The 26,697-nt window shown below is 43.5% G+C and overlaps 1 protein-coding gene across 7 annotated transcripts in view; it reads left to right on the plus strand.

The window, feature by feature from the left end:
• TRIO (trio Rho guanine nucleotide exchange factor) overlaps positions 1-26,697 on the plus strand; it is a 373,294-nt gene that overhangs the window by 147,743 nt on the left and 198,854 nt on the right. For 6 of the 7 annotated variants that reach the window (XM_070056594.1, XM_070056595.1, XM_070056598.1 and 3 more), the window contains 5 exons: positions 3,823-4,015; positions 6,335-6,847; positions 8,281-8,403; positions 12,593-12,784; positions 23,334-23,465. In XM_070056594.1, coding sequence (XP_069912695.1) covers positions 3,823-4,015; positions 6,335-6,847; positions 8,281-8,403; positions 12,593-12,784; positions 23,334-23,465 — 1,153 coding nt within the window. The remainder of the gene's footprint in view (positions 1-3,822; positions 4,016-6,334; positions 6,848-8,280; positions 8,404-12,592; positions 12,785-23,333; positions 23,466-26,697) is intronic. The other variant, XM_070056597.1, reaches the window with a different exon arrangement.

The following is a 26,697-nucleotide window of genomic DNA, read 5'->3' on the forward strand; positions in this document are numbered from 1 at the left end:
TCTGGGACCTGGAATGAGTTAATTACCTTTATTGGTTTTCTGGTCTATGAAATGTGATGATAATCTGTGCATTGTGGTATCCTTGAGAATATTGAGTGAGGTTATTTATGTGCTTCTGCTCATCTCAGAAGGCATACAGTAGTTTCCTTCTTTCTGTTCATTCTTCTCCTTTCCTTCAGTTGCTTCCTTGTGCATGCTTTCTAGAGGTAGGTTTCCCTGTTTTCTTGTACATGCCCTGCCGACTGTCTGTGCCTCTCATGGTTGAACATAGTGAGACCTGAATAGCTATGAGTAGTTTAGGTATTAAGCTTGGGTCACCTCCCCCTTCCTTTTTAAAAAACAAACATGCACATGAACAGCTGGAGGAATAGGGTGATTAATCCATTGGCTTAATTTGCAAAGAAACATTCTATTCTCTGTTTAGCAGAAACAAGTCATGGCAGCAGTTTTTGATGCTATCATTGGAATTCCTGCTGTGATGGAAACAGCAAGGCTTGAAATGTCTTTAGGTAGTTACTACTCTATCTGCTTGGATTATATTTTATGCTAATTATGTTCTAAAACATGTTGCCTTCTTTAGAATGATTTATAGTAGTAGCTAACTGAATAAACCACTCTGAGGCTATTGTCACTAATGAAATAATGTGAGGTTTCTAGTTGATTCATGAACATTGCCATAGAAAGGTACTTTTTTTTTTTTTTAAGATTTATTTATTTTTATTTGAAAGTCAGATTTACACAGAGAGAGGAGAGGCAGAAAGAGAGAGAGGCCTTCCATCGATGGTTCTTTCCCCAGTGGCCGCAGCGGCCGGAACTGCACTGATCCAAAGCCAGGAGCCTGGAGCTTCTTCCGGGTCTCCCACGAGGGTGCAGGGGCCCAAGGACTTGAGCCGTCTTTCACTGCTATCCCAGGCCATAGTAGAGAGCTGGATCGGAAGAGGAGCAGCCGGGACTAGAACCGTTGCCCATACAGGATGCCGGTGCTTCTGGCCAGGGCATTAACCCACTGCGCCACAATTCCGGCCCCGAAGGTACTTTCTTCATTCAGGAACTCAGGACAGTAGACTTCCTCTTTATTGGAGACTGTGTAGAGAAGAGGATTTCAGTTTTATGTAGATTTTCTTGATCTCACCAATGACATGAGGTTCTTAGTTTATACAACTAAAATAGCCGGGCAGTCAGTCACATTTTCCAAAGAGGCACCCTGTTTCCTTCCTGTCTTCCAGGTAGAGTAGAGGCTTGGAGGCCTTCTCCTGTAGGCAGCTGAACATGTTCATTAGCTACTCACAAAAAGGAGCCAGCTTCAGGGCTGTTTGTAAGTCCCTGCTCTGTTCATAGTGATGGCTTTTAGCTTGATGAAGACAGATGGCTGAAAGGCTGTGCACTCGCAGCCCAGCGCATGTGCTGTTTTCCTTACTGGGCGGTGACAGTTTGATCCTGGAGGAAGAATTAGTTAATCCTCCTGTAAACCACGGGAACCAAGCACATTTTTTTGGTTTTGTTGCTTTACCTCTCATTCATGTTGTTAAGCCTGGGGTCATCTGGGATCTCTTTTAAGCCCCTTTTAAAGCAGGGGGTCTTTGTAGTTTGTGGAGGAAAACATGGGAATTTTGTCTTGATGTGGTGAAGACTGATGCTGAAAGTGCATGCTACCATACAGTGACTAATAAAACAAACAAAACACAGTGCTTCAGTTTTATAGTGTGGCTGTGGTATAGGGTGGCAGAATGTCTGGGTCTGGAGTAGAAGGTGCATGTTTGCAGCCCTGGAGTTTCTGTGGAGTAGACTCTTGCAGGGTCACAAACCCCATTAGAGCCCAAGAAAGTCCAGAATACTTAATTTCCAGGATTTGAGAGACTTTAGAAGACATGTCATCCCTGTTGACTCTAGGTTTGTGAAGGAGGACGGCAAACAAAGGATGTCCCTGCCTGTGATGTTACCTGGTTTGTGGTCTAGGACCTTCTTGGGATGGGGAGATGTAGTAGCACAAAGTGTGGCACATTTGGGCCAAATGTTAGCTCATTTTCAGTTTTGCATTCATATGGAGGTAGTCAGAAGTTAGTTTTCCACTTTTGAGTGGTAAGCTGGGCTGCTGCATCAGTTGGTTTTCCCTCCATGGCCTTAGCACCATGTTCCTATCCCTGTGAGCTGCTTATCTGGTAGGGGTTTATGCCACAGAGATTTTGGGATCTTTATGTAATGCCCCTTCTCATATTGATGTCAATGTCACTTTATATCAGTGAAACTTGGAATGCCACCTACTCTGATGTTGGGACTCAAGATAAGGAAGAGAATGGGATATGTGAGAAAAGTGGGAGGAATAGTAGGGAGCAAACATAAAAATTGGTTTTAATTTTGACTTGACTTTTTAAGAGAAAATACTAAGTCAAGAAAACATGATACTGGTTTTAATTTTGACTTTATTTTTCTTTCTAATATTACTTAGTGATTATAATTAATGTTCTGGGTTTTTAAAATGTGGTATTAATATAAAGATTTAATGAAGTACATAAATATAATTCTAAGAATATAATGATACTTCCTTCACACTCTTTTTCCCTCCCTCCCTTCCTTCTTTCTTTTCTTTTTGAGAGAAGTGTTCTGGGTTTTTAGTGGAAGCTGATTTTTCAGGATGATTTCCTGAAGGAGAAAAGTGTCAAATGTCTCACCCATTGTGGCAATGTGTTCACACTAAGTGAAAACTTCACATTCTCATTGAGTACTCATAAGATCCTAAGTTTATTTCCAGAGACCTTGCAGGCATTCACACCTGGTTAGTGTCTGGCGCTGGCATCAACAGCCTGGACTGTTGGAGCCCACCATAACAGTGCAGGTGACAGTTGTTCCTTAGCTGCAGGGCCTGTTTGACAGCCAGCACAAAACGTCCACCTGTATTGTTGATGTTACCACCTAGTAAGACTGTATTTAAGAACGTCTTGACTCTTGTTGTGTGTATATATATATATATATATATTTTTTTTTTTTTTTTTGCCAAAGTGCCTTGCATGTACTTTCCATATATACAGAGGTTGAATGTTAATAGGATTAGACATGAAGAGAAGAATACAAAGCCTCCTAACACCATCTTAATTTGTGCCAAGGGCCAGTCATTGCTTGTGCATCAGTATAACTAAGTTAAAAAGGTCAATCCAGTCTTTGTACCACTCTGAGACTAGATTTGCCCCCAAAGAGCTCCCATGAGAGCTCCTAGTGTAGCTAGACTGCCCTTGGAGACTTACTGAAATAGCATAAGAGCCAAGGGCGCGATAAAGGGAACAAAATAGGACATTGGAAAACTCTTACCATGTCAGCTTCATAAGGGGGGGGGTCGTTTTCAGAGCTTGTGTTTCTGGGAATCCTGGGGTAACGGCTGTCCTCACATGGGCTCTGCCTCCCCCAGGGGCTCAGTGCTCCAGTGTTCCCCAGAGACCTTTCCCCTTGGTACCTATGGGCAAGAATGTTCATTCAGGCAATACCCCAGAGAGCAGAGAAATGGGCACAGTGGATATCATTTTGCCCAGGACAGGGTACAAAAACCATAAAAACAGAATTAAAATTATAAAGCCTTTTGAAGTTCAGCCCTGTTTAGATACATCTGTGTTCTTGAATGCTTCTATTCCCAGCCCAGTTCTGTTCCTTTATGGCATGAGGGAGTGGGGGTTGAAGCAGAGCTGGCAGGAGCCTCTGGCTGTCTGCTTCTCAATGTCAGGGGTGTCTGTGCTCCTTCCCACATGTCAGGCTGGGGAGGGGAGTGGAGTCCCACCCTCCCTGGGACTCTGGTGGACAGAGCCTGTCCTCAGCCTGTGTGTTCTTGCTCCGCAGTGAGGAGGTATGCAAGCGAGGCTTCACAGTGATCGTGGACATGCGTGGGTCCAAGTGGGACTCAATCAAGCCCCTGCTGAAGATTCTGCAGGAGTCCTTCCCCTGCTGCATCCACGTCGCCCTCATCATCAAGCCAGACAACTTCTGGCAGAAACAGAGGACAAATTTTGGCAGTTCTAAATTTGAATTTGAGGTAACTTCCCCTGCGTGGCCATACTCGCTAAGCCAGTAGTTGTGGTTTATTAAAAGCTGTTGTAGCCTCATCATTTTAGGCTGCCAATAGATTTTTAAATAGGAACTGAATATCTTATGCACATATGACATGTGAAATCAGTTGTGCAGAACATGATACGGTTGTGTTCCTTATCCAAGTGGGTTGTCTTATGCAAGGGGGTTGGGCTTTATTTCTCTTGGTGGGGGAGATGGGGCTGTGGAGTTGGGGGTGTCTGCCTTAGGGAGAGGCATGTTTCTTGAACTTCACCTGATGGAACAGCTTCACCAGCCAGCACACAAGTGGTTTTGCCTGGCTCCAGATTCATCCTTGTGTCTCAGTCCTGGGATGAGAAAGCAGCATTTGGGAAGAACACCCAACTTCAGATTTCCTGAGGAAAAAATAGGGTGACACAAAGGCCTATCTACCACTGATTATGGGGAGAGTGGTGTGAAATTTGTGTGTCATTTGTTTCATATCTCTTGTTTATGAAATGTTTTCCCACATTGTGCTACTTGGATTTCTAAATCCCTTTCCATGGTACTGATTTCTCTATCTGAAATCTGAATTTGGTTTTAACTTAAATTTGAAGCTACACATTAGGTTTAGGTGAAAGATGAAACCAGTAAGTCTTTTTGTCACACACAGTAAGAAGTGATTTTGGAGGACAGTTTGTTGGGCCTTAGTGATTTTTTTTGATGCAGAATTTTGAAGTGATTTAATTACATATTTTAAGTAAAAGTAATGGTTTGGCAATATAGTTCATGCAAGTTTTCTTGTCTAGTTTCACCGTCTCCCTCTGGGCACATAAAGATACCTATACCTGTCTCCTGTTGTTGCCAGCCTCCCCAACAGTTACTGAGTCCAACAGGTGTGATAATAATGAGCTTACAGGAGCATTGCTGGCAACAACACTGGGTTAGGAGCCAGCCTGTCTTTTTTTAACCCTGCTGCTTTTTGCTGTTTCTTATGCCAGACAACTCAGAGATGCCAGTGTTAGGTTTCTATAAGGCTGAAGGTGACGGAGGCCAAACCAGCCCTTCTCTGTTTTGTCTTTTTTATTTACTTTTATTTTTGCATTTGGTTACCTGTCCCATGTTTTACTTGAAGCATCATACTAGTATTAATCTGTTTTATATTTTGTAGGGCAAAATTTCCTGTTTAGACTGTAACTGACTAAAACTTTGTTCCTGTTAAATTAGAAAGTAGGGCAGATCATGTCCAACATTAATGCTGCTCACAGGCACAGCAGATTATTACAATGAGTAAAATATTACTTGTGACTTCAGCACTGTGGAAAGAGACTTTGCCAGCTTCCTTGCTAACCCATGGATCTTTTTTTTTTTTAATTTTTAAAAAGATTTTATTTATTTAAGAAGCAGAGTTATACAGATGGAGAGACACAGAGAAAGGTTTTCTATCTGCTGGTTCACTCCCTAAATGGCTGCAGTGGCCAGAGCTAGGCCTATCCAAGGCCAGAAGCTGAGAACTTCTATCAGGTCTCCCAAGTGGGTGCAGGGTCCAATCACTTGGGTCATCTCCCACTGCTTTCGCAGTCCTGAAGCAGAAAGCTGGATCAAAAGAGGAGCAGCTGGGATGCTGGAGCTACAGGTGGAGGCTAACTACTATGCCATAGCACCGATCCCAACCCTTGGATGTTTATTAAATTTTTAAGAAGTCTCATTTACTATGACCTGTTAACTTAATGGGAAGTGGAGAAAGCACAAGATAAATAATATGGGTGATCTTGTAGGAGTTGCAATTATCATTTAATAAGCAGCATACAAGTAAGTCTGTGTATAAGGAGGTAGTACTAAAAAGAATTTTGAAGCCCTTGAGCAGACTGTTAGTGTGACAGCAGATAGTAGGGAGCCTCTCAGAGTGTTCTGTTGGGAATGTGATGATGGAATGTCATGGACAGAGGAAAGACGGTGTAGAAGGATGCATTGATGAAAGTAAAATTTCTGAATTGTCTGCTCTGAATTTGCAGTTTAACATATTCTCTGCTTTGATGCACCTGAGAGAGTAGGTTAATATTCATGGTCTTGGAAAGAAAACTAATTCTTTTACCTCTTGTGAAATACACATGACTCTAACATGTATGTGTTACTGTCCTGGATTTCTCTTTCTTTGTGTTCATAATGCTTATTTCATCTACATTCATTTTTAAGGGGCCAGAACCAGGTATGTTGTGTTTCCTATGAATAGATTAACTGTGAGAATCTGACTAAACACTGCATATTGCATTATGGTAAGACCCGCTAAGACTGGCTCATCTCATATGTGATTTTTTTCCTTAAGACAAGCATGGTCTCTTTAGAAGGCCTCACCAAAGTAGTTGACCCTTCTCAGCTCACTCCCGAGTTTGATGGCTGCCTGGAATACAACCATGAGGAATGGATTGAAATCAGAGTTGCTTTTGAAGACTATATTAGCAATGCAACCCACATGCTCTCCCGACTAGAGGAACTTCAGGACATGCTAGCCAAAAAGGAGTTGCCTCAGGATTTAGAGGGGGCACGTAATATGATTGAAGAACATTCCCAGTTGAAAAAGAAGGTGATTAAGGCCCCCATTGAGGACTTGGATTTGGAGGGGCAGAAGCTGCTTCAGAGGATTCAGAGCAGTGATAGCTTTCCCAAAAAGAACTCGGGGTCAGGCAACGCAGACCTGCAGAACCTCTTGCCCAAGGTGTCCACCATGCTGGACCGGCTGCATTCGACCCGGCAGCATCTGCATCAGATGTGGCACGTGAGGAAACTGAAGCTGGACCAGTGCTTTCAGCTAAGGCTGTTTGAACAGGATGCTGAGAAGGTAAAGGGGGGAGATGAGTGGGACATGGAGGGAAGCTTCTGAGTCAGGGGCTCTGTGTGGACAGGTGAAGGAAAGAGAGAGTGGGTGGAGACTGGCTGGCCTCCACCCACTGCGTTTGCTCTAAGCAAGCAAGAGCCACTTCAGAGATAGCACTTCTTTCTGGTTTGCAGCTTTTATCATTGTGGAGAATGGTGCTACTTTAGAAATTTCAAGTTTAAATTACTGTTGACTTGGTCCAGATAGACAAGATGCCTGACAATATTGTGAGATTGTGTTATTGAAAACAATACAGTGTGTATGTATTTTGCACATTCCTGCTTTTTTACTTTTACAAATCCAGTGACAGAACACTATTCAGATCCATTATGTTTTAAAAATAAAAGGTAAGTGTGCATTAAAAATAATATATTCTTTCTGAGCAGTACAGGCAGTAGTTATGTGTGTCTTGTACTCATCTGCACTGGACTAACCAGCTGGTCAAAGTGAATTCTTGTCAGTTACTGGCTAATTCACTTTTAGAGTGTGAAAACAGGGCACTTGCAAACAAGAAAGCATCGCAAACTTGAACTTGGGCTAATTTTAAATTCTTAATTTGAGCTCATTGATTGTACATGTACAGAAGAATCTTTTGTAAAGTAAAAAGCTGCATTAGGGATCTTTGACATAAAAGGACCTATTGAAAGATGAAAATCCATGATTATTATTTGGTAAGCTTTAAACATATCTGTCAGTGTACTTTTGTCTTAAGTAGTACATTGTCAATGACGTTAGACAAATTTTCCTTCTAGTTACTAGAAAATCAGGTTACTGTCTCTGGGATTCTGGTTCAAGTCATGGTAACAAAGCTGATTGATAGTTCTATTTCCTTAATAGACATCCTTATCTAAGTACCATTGTTATTGAACTTTAATATGTGTGTGTGTGTATCATTGTTAAATTTTTCCCCAAGTTCCTTTTATTTTTATAGTAAATTTTATTGTTTGCATTTTCACAGGCTTCTGTATACCTTTTGCATTAAAAAGCATAACATTTCAGTCAACTGGTGTTGCTGTCAGTGTTCTGTAGTCAGAGCAAAACCCATCCAGAGGCCTGTAAATCCCTGGTATCACTGAACAGGCCTTAAATATGAGTAGTTTGGCAAATGAAACTGTTTAGCTTACGGGGCGGCTGGGTTGAGAGTTACCAAGCAGTCCTAGGGATTTGATTCTTAAATCCTCCTCTATAAGAGGACCACTAGGTAAGATTTTCTTGTACATTTTGCAAGTTCAGAACTGCTGGCCTTTTAGAAGTAAAGACTGTTCCACGCGTAATCCCTGAGACATCAGAAAGGGAGGGAATCACTCTTTTTTGGGATGGCCATCCATCATTCTCTTTCTGGAGTGATGCTAACTTGTTTTGTTTTGTTTTGTTTTGTTTTGTTTTCCTTCTGGTAGATGTTTGACTGGATCACACACAACAAAGGCCTGTTTTTAAACAGCTACACGGAGATTGGGACCAGCCATCCTCATGCTATGGAGCTTCAGACACAGCACAATCACTTTGCCATGAATTGTATGGTAAGAGAGCATCAGAGCAGTGCCCCTGTCTGGGAGCTGTGGCAGCTGATGGGAGGCATAAGTGGATCAGGCAGGGTGCTTGGAGTCCTGACTGCAGCAGTGTAGCTCTGTGTGTAGGGAGTTCTCTACTGTTTGAAGATCTGTGCAGCTTGTTTGAAACTGAACAAATATATATTTTTTTAATTTTATTTATTTGAAAGACAGAGTTACAGAGAGAGAGATGTCTTCCTTCCGCTGGTTTGCTCCCCCAGTGACCCCAGTGGCCACAGCTGAGCTGATCCAAAGCCAAAGCCAGGAGCTAGGAGCTTCTTCCGGATCTCACTAGGGTGCAGGGGCCCAAGACCTTGGGCCATCTTCTTTTTTTTTTTTTTTTTTTTTAATAGGCAGAGTGGACAGTGAGAGAGAGAGAGAGAAAGGTCTTCCTTTTTGCCGTTGGTTCACCCTCCAATGGCCGCCACGGCCGGTGCGCTGCGGCCGGCGCATCGCGCTGATCTGAAGCCAGGAGCCAGGTGCTTCTCCTGGTCTCCCATGCGGGTACAGGGCCCAAGGACTTGGGCCATCCTCCACTGTACTCCCAGGCCACAGCAGAGAGCTGGCCTGGAAGAGGGGCAACCGGGACAGAATCCGGCACCCCGACCGGGACTAGAACCCGGTGTGCCGGCGCCTCAGGCAGAGGATTAGCCTATTGAGCCGCGGTGCTGGCCGGACCATCTTCTATTATTTTCCCAGGCATAGCAGAGAGCTGGATTGAAGAGGAGCAGCCAGGACTCAAACTGTCACCCATATGGGATGCCAGCACTGCAGGCTGGGACTTTAACCTTCTGTACCACAGCACCGGTTTTTAAAAAGCAAACCACCTGATCAGTGAAGCCTGAACCTGTTCATCCTGGAGGTTTGGTGCCACCTCCTGGGCTTGATTTCACAGGGGATTGCAGGGGCTCTAGGAAGGCCTTCTTGGCTCACAGTGAGTCTCTGTAATGGCCCTGCTCTTTTGCTTACACCATGCATGACCACAAAAGAGGCCAGCTGCTGTTTACCCCAAGGGCACACTCCAATTCTCCTAAAACAGATTTCCTTCCCTGTTGAATGGCAGCATGGGAGTCCTTCAGTTGGGCTTGGAACCCCCAGCCATCTGAGGTTGATGCATCTGATACCTTCAGGTTTCAGGATTCTGTAGACCAGGCAGGGTTGCCCTAAGACTGCATGCGAGACAAAATCAACAAAACAACATTGGATCTTTGAATGGCACTTCTGTCACATTTTTAGTTAATGTTACTAAAATAAAAGCGTATGTTGGTTCTAGAGGACATGTGCTTCTTTAGACAGTCAAGGTTCTGGAAAGTTCCTTTTCAGGGACAAGCAATTTTGTTTTGGATTCTAAGCCATCCTTGTGATAATGAACTGCTTTTAGGCCTTGTGACATGTTACGAGCACTGAAGCAGTAGAGTGGGGTCAATATCAACTGTACATGGTGTTGCATTGGTTATTGGCTCTGTCCCTGTAAAGTAGTAAACACTCTGCATGCTGCATAGTGAGTGCTCAGTAAATGCTGTGATTATTTTATCAGCGTGGTTTACAATATAATTAAAGCAGGTAAGAAAGCCTTAAAATTATGGGTAATGTCATTTTTTTTAGATTATCTGTATTTTCTTTCTGTAATATACTATCATTTTTCTAAGTTAAAATTTTCATTTGAGAATGTGAGCTCTGTAGTGTGCTAGGTGAGGGCTGCTGAGGGGGCTTTTCATGTCCACCCTTGTTCTGAACATTTCCATTAATTCTTAGTATCCATTTATTTATGTAGAGTGATGCCTATCAACCTTCAGCCCTTTTCTTGCTATCTGTAGTTTTTTGAAGATTTTTTTTAAAATAAAAATACTAAATATGAAAAGTTGACAGTCTTTAAAAAAGCATTTTAAGGAATACCAACAATTATGCTGTTTCTGCTATATCAGACATTTATAAAAGCTCTGATGGTAAGAATCTGTGATTGTTACTTTTCACGTAGAGGACTGTATATTCTATATTCATGTACAGGCTGTTTATTTAGGTTGTGTGCCACCATACTCCTTTGTGTGTGCTGCTAGTGACTGGTATAGTCTGTTTGGAATATAAAAGTATCTCAGGAAATTGTGACTCTAACACTTATACTTAAAAACTGAAGTATAAATGAGTACAGTCAGTGGTTCCCCCAGTAGAGCCATCCAAAAACACACTGTTTTCCAGATCCTAACAAAGAGTGTCTTGTGGTGCTTTTTATAACAGAGCTTTTGGATTGCTGTTTCCTCTTTAAGGATACAGAGACAGCAAAATTAGCAAATCTAGTCACCATCCACTTTACTAGGAGGGGCAAAAAAGAGAAAGTGCAGGAGAATGTATAGGCATTGCTTTTAACTTAAAGGACACAGGTAGAGCATGAGTACCACAAAAGTCACTGGGGTCTTCTCAGATGATCTCGATCTTGACTGTCACAGCCTCTCAAAAGGGCCCTCTCCCCTGCTACTTCCAGACGTGTGACGTCTGTTTGCTGACTGTAGCCTTCAGATAGAGTCCAGTAAAGTAACATAGACTCATTCTGTAGCTCCTTAATCCCTGACTAGTATAGCTTCCATTTCTGATTTGGGTTGGAAATAGAGGGAAAGGGTGAATAAAAGAATGTGCAAAGAAACAGTAGACAGGTGAGTTCTTCAGAAGGTTCACTTGGATGAACTGCAGACCCCTCGACACCCCAGGCAGTGAGGAAACTGTTCCAAGGTCCATATTTGGGAGAAAGATCCAGGGAGGAAGAGAGGGAAGGGAGGAAAATGTAGAAGAGGTTGGACAGATCGGGTAAAACTAGATTAGGGGCAAGATTGGAGGGGCCAGAGACATGTATGTGATGTTGGGAGACCCATTGAGAGGAACTATGTAGGGACAATATCACAAAAATAATGAATGCAAGTGTATGAAGAACAAGAGGATCTGTTGAAGGTGTGCAACCTCCCCACTCCTCTACTGCCTTAGCCCATTTTCCACTGCTGTAATGAAAAACCTTTATAAAGAAAAGAGGTTTGTTTAGCACGGAGTTCTGGAGGATCCTGCCTCAGCTGAACTCTGGTGAGGGCTTTGTTGTAGGACAGCATGATAGGCAGGAGAATATATGAGGGTGAGAGATCATCACATGGCAGGCAGGAAGCAGAGAACAACTCCAGGGGACAGTCTAGTTCTTTCAAAACAAGTTGTTTTGAAAGAGGTAACAAGGGCCCCACGAGAACTACATCTGTTCTTAGGGCCATGTCTCACCTTTACCTTCTCACTCATTACCTTCACCAGGCCCAGCCTACTAAAGGTCCCACCACCTCTCAAATGGCTGCATTGGAACACATGAACCCTTGGGATCCAATCACATGCAAACCATCCCAGCCACCTGAGATAGAAAACTGAGCCTTAGAGGAGATTGGAATAGGACAAGGAAATGCCACAGTGAAAAAGTGTTTTTCAGAAAGATTGGTAGTTTTGTTGCTGTTTTCTGAAAGCTTCCTGTCTTTGTGTGTGTGTGTATGTGTGTGTGTGTGTTGCAGTAAACTGGTAGACTTGAAGATAGGAATTTCAACAGGGTAAAAAAGCTTTATTTAAAATTTGAATACAACATTGTTATGTTTCTACCTCAGTTCATTTTCCTGGGAGAAAGTGGGTCCATTTACAGAAGATTTTTTATTGGCACCAAAAAAAATGACTTGGGCTCTTGTAGAAAGGAGAGCTTGTTTTCACACAAATAGCCTTTGGTTGCTAAGTACATATTTTTCAGTTTCTGGGTTCTAGCTAAAACTGAAACGCCGGGTCCCTTCAGTTCTGCGTGACTGCCTGTCAGTTGGCTTGCCATCTGGACCCTTTTCAGTTTTTGAAGCCAAGAAGTGAGTAATAGTATATTTGTGTGTACCCACTTGTGTATTTGATTGCTTTGTGCTTAACAATTATGCCTTTCAGCTAGTTGATTTGTAATTTTATAATTTTAAAAATAGAAATTGGAGCCAATACCCAGTTTCTGGAAATCCAAGGAGTGAACATGTAGATTAGGGTATATCAGGTGATTCTACTGTTAACAACATGATGACTTTTACTAGACTGTGTTTTGCAAAGAGCAGTCCAGATTTCTTAGAAAGGAGCCCCCTTGTGCTTTCCCCTAACACAGGCTCTTCCATTCTTGCAGAACGTGTATGTAAATATAAACCGCATCATGTCGGTGGCAAACCGCCTTGTGGAGTCCGGCCACTATGCCTCTCAGCAGATTAAGCAGATTGCCAATCAGCTTGAGCAGGAGTGGAAGGCGTTTGCGGCTGCACTGGATGAGCGGAGCACCTTGCTGGACATGTCCTCCATTTTCCACCAGAAGGCTGAAAAGGTTAGTACTTGGAACCTGCAGCCCAGAATGGGGTAACCAGAGTGTCTCCTCCCTTAGGAATCTTTGTATGTACCAAATCCTTGGAGAGCTTTCGTGTCACACTTACTATGAGCTCTGAAGTCCTTCAGCTCTGCGTTCCAATCCCAGCTGGCTTACTCTTATTTATGAAACCTTAGGCAAGTTATTTAACTCTTTCTATTCTTTCATTTTTTTATTTGTAAAGTAGAGATAACAGCATCTGCTTGAGAGGGTTGGTTTATTATATAAACAGCATTTGTGTTGGGTGCATATAATGTATACAGAGTCATGCTTGCAACCAGAAATGTTTCAGATTTTGCAGTTTTTCAGATTCTGGAGTATTTGTGTGGACTTTACAGATCAAGGATCCCTAATCTAAAATCCAAAACTTCGAGTGCCTCTATGATCTCAAAAGTTTAGGGTTGCTCAGTCTGGACTTATGAATGGTGGTTACTATTCTTTCTCCACTCCTCCTCCTCTCTCTTACCCCTTCCTTATCATCACTTCCCTTTATTATTCCTGTTAGGATGCTTAGATTGAGGAACAGAACCAATGGAATGCCTGCCTGTGGTTTAGCACAGGGGCTTGCTGAGGTTTAGTCACTTCTGGCTGTATAACAGCATCAGCTGGGGTGCTCTGGGGTTTGCCTGGCCTCCCATCATAGTTATAACACGTATGCCCCTGCTCCTCAATGGCAGTGAGAGAAGGCAGAGATGAAGACAGTATCCTCACCTGTCGCTCCCCCTCTTCGTGGAGGAACGACACTAAACCCTGCGCTGTTCTTTCATCTGCTCGGCCCTCCCCGGGTTTGCTGCTGGTTCTTCCCGGGTTGGCTACTATCCCTTCCACCTCCGTGGAAGGGCAGTTCCCCCTGGCCACATTCCCCACTTCCGCAGGGGAGCGGCACACCGCCGGCCGGCTTTCTCTGGGGGCTGCACAGGTGTTCCTTCAGCTAGATGTTCCCCTTAGATGTTCCCTATAGATGTTCCTGGTGCGTGCCGTCTCTCTCCTCCTTTATAGTCCTCTTCCGCCAATCCTAACTCGGCTGCCCACACGCCAAGTACGCTGCTCTCCAATCAGGAGCAAGTCCTACAGTTAATTGGTTGAACTGGAGGCAGCTGTGCGGAAGCTGTTTACTTCTCTCCCAGCGCCATATTGTGGGAGAGCAGATGCATAGAATAAGTCTTAATTCCAGTAACTCAGTCTAGTCCGGGTTGCTCCCCACACTCACCCATCACTGGATGTCAGGGAAATGTTTCCAGCAGGCCCAGCATACCTCCCTCGGTTCCCACTGGCCAGGCTTGGGCTCTGTGCCCATGTCCGCTGCAGTGGAAGGAAAAGGGCAGATCTGGCCCTTCAACCTCTCCAGCCACAGGCAAGTCTCAACCAGCAAGGGTTAAGGTGGAAAGTGGCTTCTGGGCAGGCAGTTTGAGTGTCTGTTCACAGTTGTTAAGTTATCTATATGGATCCTGACTTCCCGTGGATTCCTTCTGCTGGTGTATTGTTTCAGAGCATCTTGTTTACCAGGTACAGTATGTTATATGCCTGTAACACTCCCCACACCTCCACACACTTCTGCTCAAACTCCTTGCTTAAACCAGTAGTGCAGGCAGCAAGGGATGTGCTTGTGACTCAGACTGCATGGCGGAATGCCTGTCAGATGTGGAGAGAGCACAAGGACTTTTGACTGCTAGCAGCATATGTATGTATGAATGAGGCAAATGGTTGCTTTATTTAAAGGGAAAGATCTTTAGTCTAACTTTCTTAGGGATGGTTTTAGGGGGTGCAAATCTGCGTTCATAAGGATTTACACTTCCAAAAGGCAGTAGAATCTGTATAATTTGGAAGCAATCTCTAATAAAAGTAAGTCAGAGGCCCTGTGTACCTGGAATTTCAGCAAGGCATTCAGAGTGTTGCACAAGATGCAGATTAGCAGCAATATCAGCTTTAGAAACCTTTAAAGTGTGAAGCATGAAAGGAAACTGAGCAGAATATAAAGAGAAAAGAGTCGTAATAGCATCACATAAAGGACTTGAGCTTTTCAGTGGTAAGGATACTTCTACTCACCAACCTTATGCATTGGTCTAATTTCATCATAAAAGACAAAAACCCAAACATGAAACAATTTTTTAACAGAACCCTTCCTTATAGTTCCTTTTTTTTCTTTTATTTATTTATTTATTTAGGCAGGCAGAGTGGACAGTGAGAGAGAGAGACAGAGAGAAAGGTCTTCCTTTACTGTTGGTTCACCTTCCAATGGCCGCTGCGGCTGGCGTGCTGCGGCCGGCACACCGCGCTGATCCGAAGTCAGGATCCAGGTGCTTCTCCTGGTCTCCCAGGTGGGTGCAGGGCCCAAGGACTTGGGCCATCCTCCACTGCACTCCCGGGCCACAGCAGAGAGCTGGCCTGGAAGAGGGGCAACCGGGACAGAATCTGGTGTGCCAGTGCCGCAGGCAGAGGATTAGCCTATTGAGCCGCGGTGCCAGCCCAACAGTTACTTTTTTAACAGAACCTGTTCTCAGTATAGCACTGTCTTCATGACTCTGTCCACCTCTGATCCTATTGTATTACTGTTCAGAGTATGATGTACTTAATCATTTGACGTTGTTGTCAGTGGAAAGATGAGCTGTGTACCTGTACATGTGTGTCTTCTGTAATGGTAAAATGGGAGACGTGTGAATTGGTAGTGGACCCAGAGCAGTACAAGACAATAGGAATCAATCTGATGCAGGACAGCCTTGAGTGAAAGGCGGACTTAAGCATAACCCAGAAGGAAAACCACTTTCACAGACATGACGGGATTCAGAATTATAAATAAACCCAGAGGACTACTTGCTGCTCTGATGTGCCTGAAAATCATTTAGAAATGTGGGTGCCATGGGGCATTTCACTTCCAATGTGTTATTATCAAGAATCTCAAACATGTAGCAAACAAAGTTGAAAGAGCCCAAGGTGTTTTTATTTGGATAACATGAATGGTGTAATTTATGTTTTTGAAGGAAGCTGAAGTAGATGAATACATCAGTGAACAGCATTTCATGGGCTCCTGAATACTGTAAAGGTGCCTGGGGTTTCTCCACACACGAAGTGGCCAGAGACGCTGAATAGGAGTTTACAGAGAAGGAGTCCTGCACATGTTCTAGGCATGCACCTGGACACAGAAATGTGCAGAAAGTGTTTCCTTACTCAGAAATGTATATGTCTCCTGGCTCGCTGAACAGAAGCGAGATCCTTGGATTCTAATGCTTGGAAGCAGATCTTGTCTTCTGACGTCACTTCCTCTTCCAGGAGAACAGTCACGGGAGGAGCACAGTTTCATTCCCATTAGAGTAGTCACAGGAAGAGCTCTTTCTAAATCCTTTGCCTTCTGGTTATGCTTAATCCCAGCTCCATCTGGGAAGGCAACTCATATGTCAAAACTTAGGTTTCCATTTTAGCCACCTGTCTGGACCCCATCCAGAGTTGCCATGAGGGATTTAAACCTGATTATGGGAACATCAGGCTCAATTATGTGAGCTCACAACTGATGGTCTTACTAATGGAAGCAGCCTTCTCTGCAAGGGTTCAACTGCCAGCCTTGTACCTCCATCTCTATGGATGTTTTTATGTTAGTGTTTGCTTATGACTTTAGAAACATAAAGCTTGGGGATAAAACAGAGGAGAAAGATATGTCACAGCTCTGAGACCTTCCAAAGATGGCAGCGCCATTCTCTCTCACGCTTTCATCTCCCCCATGTTCTCTCACCCCCAGTTTAGGATGAGAATATCAGTTTGCAAATAGCGGTTAAGAGATTTCACTCTTGGCCATTTCACTGGTAATCCTTTTATACTAAGAAGCTTTCACAATGCAAGTTATTAGCATATTTTTGTAACAATAAAGAACTAAAGTGACTTGATATCTCTGTACCTTAAAATCTCCAGTTTTTTCTGTTAAAAGCAATAAAGTAGAGCTGTACTGTCCAAGGTAGTAGCCAATCACCATCTCTGGCTATTGAAACTACTCGAGGTTAAAAAAATTTCATTAATAATTAAATAATTTTAAAAGATAAAATTAAAACCAGTTCCTTACAGCATCCACATTTCCTATGCTCAGCAATAACAGGTGGCCAGCAGCTACTGCAATAGACAGCAAGGACACATTTGTGTCACTCGGCATCTGGGCTGCTCATAGAGGCACTTCACTGTGAGTCAGAACCATGACCACCTATTTTATCTATGACTCCAACGGCTTCTGTACTTTAAGAACCCCAAATAAAATGGCATCTAGTGTTTGTATAGCTATTTTAACATTTATAGAGCTCTTTAACATGGAATCTTATTTCATCCTCAAATCAGCCTAGTGGGGGCCGACCTTGCGGCAGAACTGGTTAAGCTGCCTCTGTGATGCCAGCTGTGGGGAGCAACTCGGACTAGACTAAGTTACTGGAATTAAGACTTATTCTATGCATCTGCTCTCCCACAATATGGCGCTGGGAGAGGAGAAAACAGCTTCTACACAGCTGCCTCCAGTTCAGCCAATAAACTGTAGGACTTGCTCCTGATTGGAGGAGAGCAGCGTACTTGGCGTGTGGGCAGCCGAGTTGGGATTGGCGGAGGAGGACTATAAAGGAGGAGAGAGACGGCATGCACCAGGAACATCTAAGGGGAACACCTGTGCAGCCCCCGAGAGAGCCGGCCGGTGGTGTGCCGCTCCCCTGCGGAAGTGGGGAAAGTGGCCAGGGGGAACCGCCCTTCCACAGAGGTGGAAGGGACGGTAGCCAACCCGGGAAGAACCAGCAGCAAACCCGGGGAGGGCCGAGCAGACAAAAGAACAGCGCAGGGTTTAGTGTCGTTCCTCCACGAAGAGGGGGAGCGACACCAGCATCTCATATGGGCACCAGTTCACATGCCAGCTGCACCACTTCCAATCCAGCTTCTGGTTAATGCTCCTGGGAAAGCATTAACCAGAAGAGGATGGCCTAAGCGCTTGAGACCCTGCTGCCCACTTGGGGTACCCATATGAAACTCTTGGCCCCTGGCTTCAGCCTGGCATTGCCCTGGTCATTGCAGCCATTTGGGGAGTGAATTAGTGGATGGAAGATCTCTCTCTCTTTCCTCTATCTCTCTGTGTCTCTCCGTCTTTCTGTAAATCTGAATTTCAAATAAATAATAAATCTTACAAAAAGTAATTCCCTGGCCAGCGCCATGGCTCACTAGGCTAATCCTCCACCTGTGGCACCGGCACACCGGGTTCTAGTCCCGGTCGGGGCACTGGATTCTGTCCCGGTTGCCCTTTTTCCAGTCCAGCTCTCTGCTGTGGCCCAGGAGTACCTTGGAGGATGGCCCAAGTCCTTGGGCCCTGCACCCACATGGGAGACCAGGAGGAAGCACCTGGCTCCTGGCTTTGGATTGGCATAGTGCCACCGGCTGTAGTGGCCATTTGTGGGGGTGAACCAACGGAAGGAAGACCTTTCTCTCTCTCACTCTCTCACTCTCACTCTCTCACTCTCTCTCACTGTCTAACTCTGCCTGTCCAAAAAAAAAAAAAAAAAAAAGTAATCCCCTGGGGATAGATAGGGCTAGTGCTATTACGCTCTAACTGGGAACTGATAGGATCTTTTACTGAGGTCTATGACTGTGTCATTCAGTTTCTGATATAATAACAAGCCACTTTGCATTTATGTTAATATTGTTAGGAAAATTTACTTTCCATAAATTTTAGAAGTAATATTTACTATCAGTATGCCTTATAGGTGATAGCTGTCATTTGGACAATTTTATCGTAGTTTGAAAATTCATAGCAAAATAAGAATGCTATGGTATTTCCTTTGACACTCTAAGACATGTAGCACATGTGTAATCATTCCCATTTTAACCTTATTTCACTTTATACTTTGGACTATGCCTTTGATAAAAGCTTTTGTGAACAAATTCTTAACTTTTGATAAAAATAAAAATGTGGGAAAGGAATTGGGATTAAAAAATATATGCCCCAACAAGAAGACAAGTTTGATTACTGAGATTGATCATTGACACATTTTGGCTCAAATTGAATCTTTCTTTGAGTTTCTCTATTGGGGATGTCAGAGCTGCTTTCTTGCTTCACAAGTGGAGATGCTTCATCCAGCAGGTGATTTCCCTGGACAGAGGAGGGGCCCAGGAGAGGGAGAGGCATGGTGAAAGAACAAAAGTAGGGTAATACTTTCTAGAAATGGGAAAGAAGATGATTAAAAGTAAAAACGAACTCTGAAGGTTGAAGTCCTGTGTGTGTGTGTGTGTGTGTGTATGAGAGAGAGAAAGAAATTTTTCAGCCAATGTCAGTTTTTCCAAAGAGGATAAAATATTTCTATATAAATATGTTAAAATTTGTATTTTACGAAGTTTCTATTTTCTAATTACCTGTGCAGTGCTAAAGGTTTGTCATGTGTTGGGGTGAGAGATGATGGGTACAAGTGAAATTCACCAGCCCAGAACATTCCAGGAATTGGCAGGTCAAGTGGCTCCCAGACTGGAGCCTCCTACCCCCAAAGCAAATTGAGATTAGTGGAGTAGTTGAATATGAAAAGTAGTCTGCTAATCAATCATCCTCTTTTTAAAACATTTTTTAAAAAGAGTTACTTATTTATTTGAGAGACAGTTACAGAGAGAGAGAGCGCTACCATCTGCTGGTTTACTCCCCAGATGGCCACAGTGGCCAAGGCTGGGTCAGGCCAAAGCGTAGCCTGGATCTCCATCTGAGTTTCTCTTGTGGGTACAGTGGCCCAAGCAGTTAGGCCATCCTCTGGTGCTTTCCCAGGCACATTAGCAGGGAGCTGGATCTGAAGTGGAGCAACCAGGACTGGAACTGCAGGCTGTATGGTATGCATGTGACTTAGTGCACTATGCCATGGTGTTGGCCCCCTCAGGTTCTCTTTAAAGCAGCATCCCTCATCTGCTCATCTCAGTTTTGCAAACTGACTAACCCAAACTACTTTTTTTTTTTTAAAGATTTATTTGTTTACTTGAAAGTCAGGGTTACACAGAGAAGGAGAGGCAGAAATAGAGAAAGAGAGAGGGAGGGAGGGAGGTCTTCCATCCACTGATTCACTCCCCAGTTGGCCACAACAGCCAGAGCTGTGCTGATCCAAAGCCAGGAGCCAGGAACTTCTTCTGGATCTCCCATGTGGGTGCAGAGGCCCAAACACTTGTGCCATTTTCTGCTGCTTTCCCAGGCCACATCAGAGAGCTGGATCAGAAGTAGAGCAACAGGGTCTCGAACTGGTGCCCATATGGGATGCTGGCACTGCAGGTGGTGTCTTTACCCGCTAAGCCACAGTGCCAGCCCCACCCAAACTACTTTTATCTTTCATTTAGCAGTGTTTTAAAAAAGGAAATCGCTATTCTTCCTAGCATCAAATCCCCAGTTCTGAAGCAGGCACTTGGTCTGAACTCAGAAAGCAATGTTTAATATTCTTTCACTCTTCTATCTTTGTTCTCATTCTAGCCAGATGCTATATGTTCATCTATTTATTTCCCGAGTTTTTAAAGCATCAGACACTTAAGTGGGATGCTCTGATCTCATTAGGCTATATTAGCCATCTTTTGACATTGCTGTTTACTGTGTTATCAGGCTCTGTGATAGATATATGCCCCCCAGTGAAGGTGATCTGGGTTCTTGTCTCACATTGAAGAAGAATTTCCACGTGGATAGGGACAGTGAACAAAAGCAAGATTTATTGTAGTGGGAAGCCTCCTGCTGCAGGAGTCAGGAAAAGAGGCTTCCAGGAGGGAGTTGCTCCAGGAAACTTGCCAGTGCTGGGTCTTTTCATACAAAAAAGTGGCTACCTAGATGTAACCCATCAGGGGAGAAACAGAATAACAGCTAACAATCAGAGGGCTGGGATAACAGCCAGTCAGAGGCAAGGAAAAAAAAAAAAAACATCAGAGGAGTGGGGATTTGTAATCTTGTCTAACTTGCTCATGATAAAAAACCTAAATGTTGCTACAGGCAGCCTCTGGGAGGAGGCAAGCACCTTGTCCACTTTTAACCTGCTGTGCCACAACGCCAATAGCAGCCCCACTTTGTCCACTCTGTTACAGAGAGACTCTGTCCTTTTTCTCATTCCAACAGGGACCTGACCTAACTGCCAGTACATCTAACTCCTCACATTGCCATCCCAAACTATCAAAGGGGTGTGTTTGTGTAGGTGTTGGAGGGTTTGGAAGATGTGTATTCTAGAGCGGTTTGGGAAAAGACATACCAGCCCCCCAGTCAGAATGCATGTTATCATTTTAAAAGGCTTTCAGAGGTTCTCTTACATAGGTATTTTAATTTGACACCAAACCTGAGATAAGGATGCATTTTCCTTGTGGAATTCATTTTACCACCCTCTTCTCTGCTGGGTCTTTGAGTGAAGATTGCTGCACTGGTGGCAATGAGTCTAGACCTTTTTGCTCATCCCTTCAGAGCAGTCAAGGCATGTGGCTTGCCCTTTGGTGTCTAGTGTTGTACCTTATAAATAAAGGACTGAGAAACAGTGCTTGAGCACAAGTCCTCATAGCACACAGGCTGGGGTTATTTCTGTCTTTGGGCTGTGTTAACCCAGTGAATTTAGATGGGCAGAATCCCCTTTCCTTATGATTTCTATGTGGCAAGCCATCTTTCCTGTATATTTAGACCAGACTACAGTTTTTCCAAATGTGTTTGATCAGTACCCTCTAAGGACTAAGTCACTCACTTCTAATTATAGGCATGTGTGTGATTTTGATACAGTGATAGATTATAGTCTGACACCTGTGCTCATTATAGTATGAAATACTGTATAGCTAACACCCATTTTCACGTTGTTCTATAAGAAGCTTTTTTATCTCTTTTTAGGAATGTGTTGTGACTTTTCTTTGTTTTGCAATGGCCACTGTCCAGGAGAAGCATTTAATTGCTGAGGTGGACCTAATGATTTATTAATAATGATTGTTAACCTCTGTCAATTCACATTTGAAAAAGGTTCACTGTAATTTAATAATCCATGTTAAATGCAAGAATCAAAGAAGATAGAGTGAAATAGAGCTTAAGAACTCTTAGAGTCATCCAACTGACCTAATTGACATTTATAGAACACTGTACCCAAGAAATACTTAGAAATATGCATTAGTGGCCTTGTATGTATGTATGTGAGCAGAGGAGAGGTGTAGGTAATTGTGTTAGTACTTACATCACCTTGAGGGTGTCTGGAAGACATCATAAAAGAGGACAATATAAATACCTGGAGCTTATGGTGGTTTAGTCCTATTTGAAGTCATTGCTATCAAGTGGTACTTAATGCCATATGAATTGGATTCAAGTCCAGAGACTTGCATGCAAGTATTTTTCTGAACCAATACTTTAATAATAAAGTTATTTACATAGTTATTATTTGGGTGACTGGTCTATTTTAAGGTCCTAAAAACACCAGAAGTAACTGGGAGAATGTTCTCATTAAACATTGAAAGAATTAGCACACTGCTGTCTGGAATTTTAAGTAGCCATTTTCTGTAATCTCTACTGTGTAGACTCGAGAAGAACTGAGGTGAAAAAGGCTAAAGTCCAGGGAAATGTATTACATCTATCTGGAATAATTGAATTAGCTTCTTTAATTGGGCCTCCTGTGCTTGCCTTTGACACTTAACCGTGATTTATTCTGGATTTGGATAGGATCTCCCTAGGAAATTTGGCAGTGATTTGTCAGCTATTGATGAGTCCCCGTGTTGTGGGTGGTAATGAAGACTTGAAGCCAGCTTGGAATGGCTAACAGCAGCCAGAAGCCTGGTGTGGTTCAGAGTCATCTCGTTCGCATACAGATTGGGAAAGACCTCAAAGATTCCGATGATGCCTGTAGCCACTACTCATAAGCCTTTGCTCAGGTTCACAGCTGAGGAGCTTAGCTTCTGTTCCATGGTTTACTTTTAATTTCTATGTGAATTTCTGTTTGAAAGGGTAGGAAAATGGGCTGGCTTCTCTTCCTAATGTTAGGTAAATGATTTCAGATACCTCAGTCCTTGCATTAACATTTTAATGTAAGAGGGAAGAAGTAAGGCTGGGAAGCAGCTCCCCAGCAAGCTACATCCTCAGAGACCTGATGCTGAGCTGTGGTTGAACTAACAGGGATGTGTGCAGTGACGTTTATGCTTGCATTGCTGGAGCGGGGGCAGCTAGAAATGTGGCTTCAGAGATGGGCTGGGAAGACTTAGGAGGATACCCACACAATGAAGACAGTGTTGCTACAGAGGTTAGCCAGCCCAAGGTTAGACTAACCCAGGGTTAGACTGGGCCACAGTCCCCTGAGGCTTTCATATCAAAGCAGGTTCCTAGGCCCCAGGCCAACCCTGCCAGAACCTAATCTTTGAGGGTGGGATGGGCAATCTAACAATCAAGTTTGAGAATTGACTATTGTTGCTACCTGGTATGGATGCTTGACATTCTTAGACTCTCCCTTACTTCCTAAATTTCAAACCCATGTTTAAAAAATACCCACTTTTCAATGTAAGTTGTCCTTGGTAGAAATATCTTTTTTTTCCCCTTTTTCTAACCTTCAAGTATATGAGCAACGTGGACTCGTGGTGCAAAGCCTGCGGTGAGGTCGACCTGCCCTCAGAGCTGCAGGACCTAGAAGATGCCATTCATCACCACCAGGGCATATACGAGCACATCACTCTCGCCTACTCAGAGGTATGGGGCTGTTCTACTTGAATTATAAGGAAGCGGTACTTCTGAGTCACAGCACTGGAAACTTGAAAAGTTTGTAGATAAAACTGCAATTTAACCATTTAACATTTAAACTCCCATGTGTGTATTGAATGAAGCAGAGGGGTGGGCAGCCAGCGTACTTTTCATGGCCCTGTGACATTTGTAGATTTCCTTCAGAATGCTTATATTTTCATCTGCAAAAATGAAATTCCAATCTTGTTGACATATCTTTAGGGGTCCTATATTTTGTGTGCTCTTCAGTCTAGTTGAATTCAGCTTATTCTTCCTGAATGGAACTTTTTAGGAAAGAGAGGAAGTGTACTTTAGCCTCCTGGTCTGGATTGCAGGGAACACGCTGGTTTTTAAGCATGTTGCAGAAACCTCAGTGTAGCATTTTATTTATGATTTTAGGGTATGTTACATTACTTAATGCACCCCTGTTTTATTTTCTGCTACCTCCTCTATGCCAGGCCCAGCTGTCAGGACTTTGTGTCATAACTCACTTAATGCTCACAACTTGGAAGCACATCCTGTATGGTCTCTGCCATCACAAGTGAGGAAACCGAAGCTCAGAGATGAAGGGAGGTGTGCCAGGGCAGCAGCTGGCGGAGCAGGATGTGAGCCCCAGTGGGCAGCTCCACCCTTTCAGTCACTGCTCAGCTGCTTCTGTGCCATGCCAGTGGTAGCCATGGTGGTGACCACAGCTACAAATGAGTTGACAGTTGTCATTTCTGCCCATGTCATGTTCATGTGGCCCTGCAGACCAGTCTACCTCTATGGTAATGGTTACATTCCTGGAGGTGAGAAGGGGCTGGGCGGGAGTTCTGTGTGGAACTTTCCCCTGAAGTTTCCTTTTTTTCTCTTTTAATAGGAAGCATCTGTAACATTTCATGTTGATATGAGCAGTAACTATGAGACTGCAGTTAAGGGTACTTTTGTTTCTTTTTCTTTTTTTTTTTTAAGATTTGTTTATTTATTTGAAAGGCAGAATTGGGGGTGGGATGGGGGAGAAATCGTCCATCCACTGGTTCATGCCCTAAATGGCCACAATTGCCAAGGCTGTATCAGACTGAAGCCAGGAGCCTGGAACTTCTTCCAGGAATTTCACATGGGTGGCAAGGGCCTAAGCACTTGGGCCATCCTCCGCTGCTTTCTGAGGCACCTTAGCAGGGAGCTGGAGCAGAAGTGGAGCAGCTGGGTCTTGAAGCAGTGCTCATATGGGATGCCAGTGTTGAGGTGGCAGCCTAACCCACTACACCACAACTCTGCCTCCAAGGGTACTTTTCAAAGCACCTAGCAGAGGGCTGGGTGTTAATAAAGGCATAATGTATTCGAATCTAAATCTCCTTGCCCTGAACCATCTCCACACTTGTCAAAGCTGTGGGGAGAATTAGCCATTTGCATTTCAGTCTGGCAGTTCCTGTCGAGCTTCACTGAGCATCTGTCACTCTGATGTTGTTGGCCCCGGGTCTCCTGACCCTCTGGTGTCCATGTATGTGCTACACTGCTGTATTTGTTCAGAACATGCTCAGTCCTTCCTCCCCATGTACATGGATATCTAATTATCTGTTCCCCAAGTCACTTTTTTTTGCCTGACAAGACTCCTTTTCTTCCAGCACTGTTTTACATAGCTTATGGAATTTAGAAGGTTCTTGATTTTGCATCTACTGTTTCTTAACTAATTTGGTTATCTAGTTTATTAGAAACTGTTGAAGTGATAGCCTTTTCCATTGTAGCCTGAAATGGAACAGATTTGTAATATTTTTTTATCACATTGATTCACGATGACTATGTGATCCTTAAGTTCCTTCTCCTAGTGCACCCTCTCTTTGCATTGTCCAATTTGACATAATATGAAAAGTGAACAACCTTATTATTTTCTCAGGTAATGGGGCCTTCACTCATCTACTTACCGAATCCTTTTCTCCGGGGCTGCTTTTTGCACATCTTTGCCAGGCCAAGAAGGGACTGAGTAGCCTTTATTCACAAGGTTATTGGCAAGAACTGGATTACAGTTCCTGTGGGACCAACCGAGAAAATGCTTGACTTACATTGGAATTACCTTGACCTGACTGGTGTCATCTCAGACCCTGCTGGCCTGTCCAGCCTGCTGGTGGACCTTGGCACTTCTGACTAAGCACATAATCTCTGATTATCCACTGCATTCTGTAAAGATGAGCATTTTGATGTGGGAACTTATGTTTACCTATGGTATAGCTGTGCTTAATTTACATTGATATTAATAATTGAAAGTAACTTGATGAGAAGTAACCACCTCCTAGGCTGAAATCTTTGACCACCAATTTTTAGCCTAAGGACTGAGCCATACACCCTAGGAGATAATAATTTGAACTGGATGAATTGAAATGATTTTCTGTAGAACATAATTAATTTCTTGCCTTTTAAATTACTTTAATTTTTAAATAGTTGCAGACCTACAGAAAAGTGATAAAATAGTACAGGAAACTCTCACATTCCTTTACCAGAATTTCTGAATTTTTAAGCTTTTCATGTTTGCTTCATCCTCTGTCCTACCCACAAGATCCCTTTCATATCCCCACAACTGCTCCAACAGGACCCTTTCCTGCTCATGGATGCTGTCCAGCACCTTGCATTACAGTTTGTCAACATATCTTGCCAGTCTCCTTCCAACCAGGACATTTGTAGTCTTTCCTCATCTGACCCCTCACAGCCTTCATCTCCACTGAGGATTTTTTCCCATCAGCTACCACACAGACTGCTGGAGAGGATCACCTCCTCCTATCATTCCTTCTTTACATGCATTTGGTGGCTTTCCTCCATAAAGAGTTTTATTTCTTTTCTCCCTTATTTGTTTATTACTGTATAGATTATGAAATCTTACCATATTCATTGGGATTATTTACTGAGACTCTAATTTGATGCCTGTGCTCTTGATATGTCCTTACCATCTTTTAGGTGCTGCTTTACCTTCTGATGTAACAAGATTGTCCAGGCTCAGCTGGTACTATTGCCCACTCCTGGGATCAGCTGTCTCACAGTGAGATGGTTCCTTGCAGTGCAGTATGGCATTCACAAATTGAGTCCTGGGTGCTCAGAATGTATTGTTTGCTTGTGAAGTGTCAATGCCTCTAGGCTCTCTAAGCAGAGTCAGGAAGCATTTATATGGATGTGTACCCACCCACCCATCTACCTGTCTGCCCACTGCATCTGCCCACCCAGTGATCCATTCTTC

The sequence above is a fragment of the Oryctolagus cuniculus genome, chromosome 14 (assembly GCF_964237555.1).
Source record: "Oryctolagus cuniculus chromosome 14, mOryCun1.1, whole genome shotgun sequence".
In the NCBI taxonomy this organism is placed as follows: Eukaryota; Metazoa; Chordata; class Mammalia; order Lagomorpha; family Leporidae; genus Oryctolagus; species Oryctolagus cuniculus.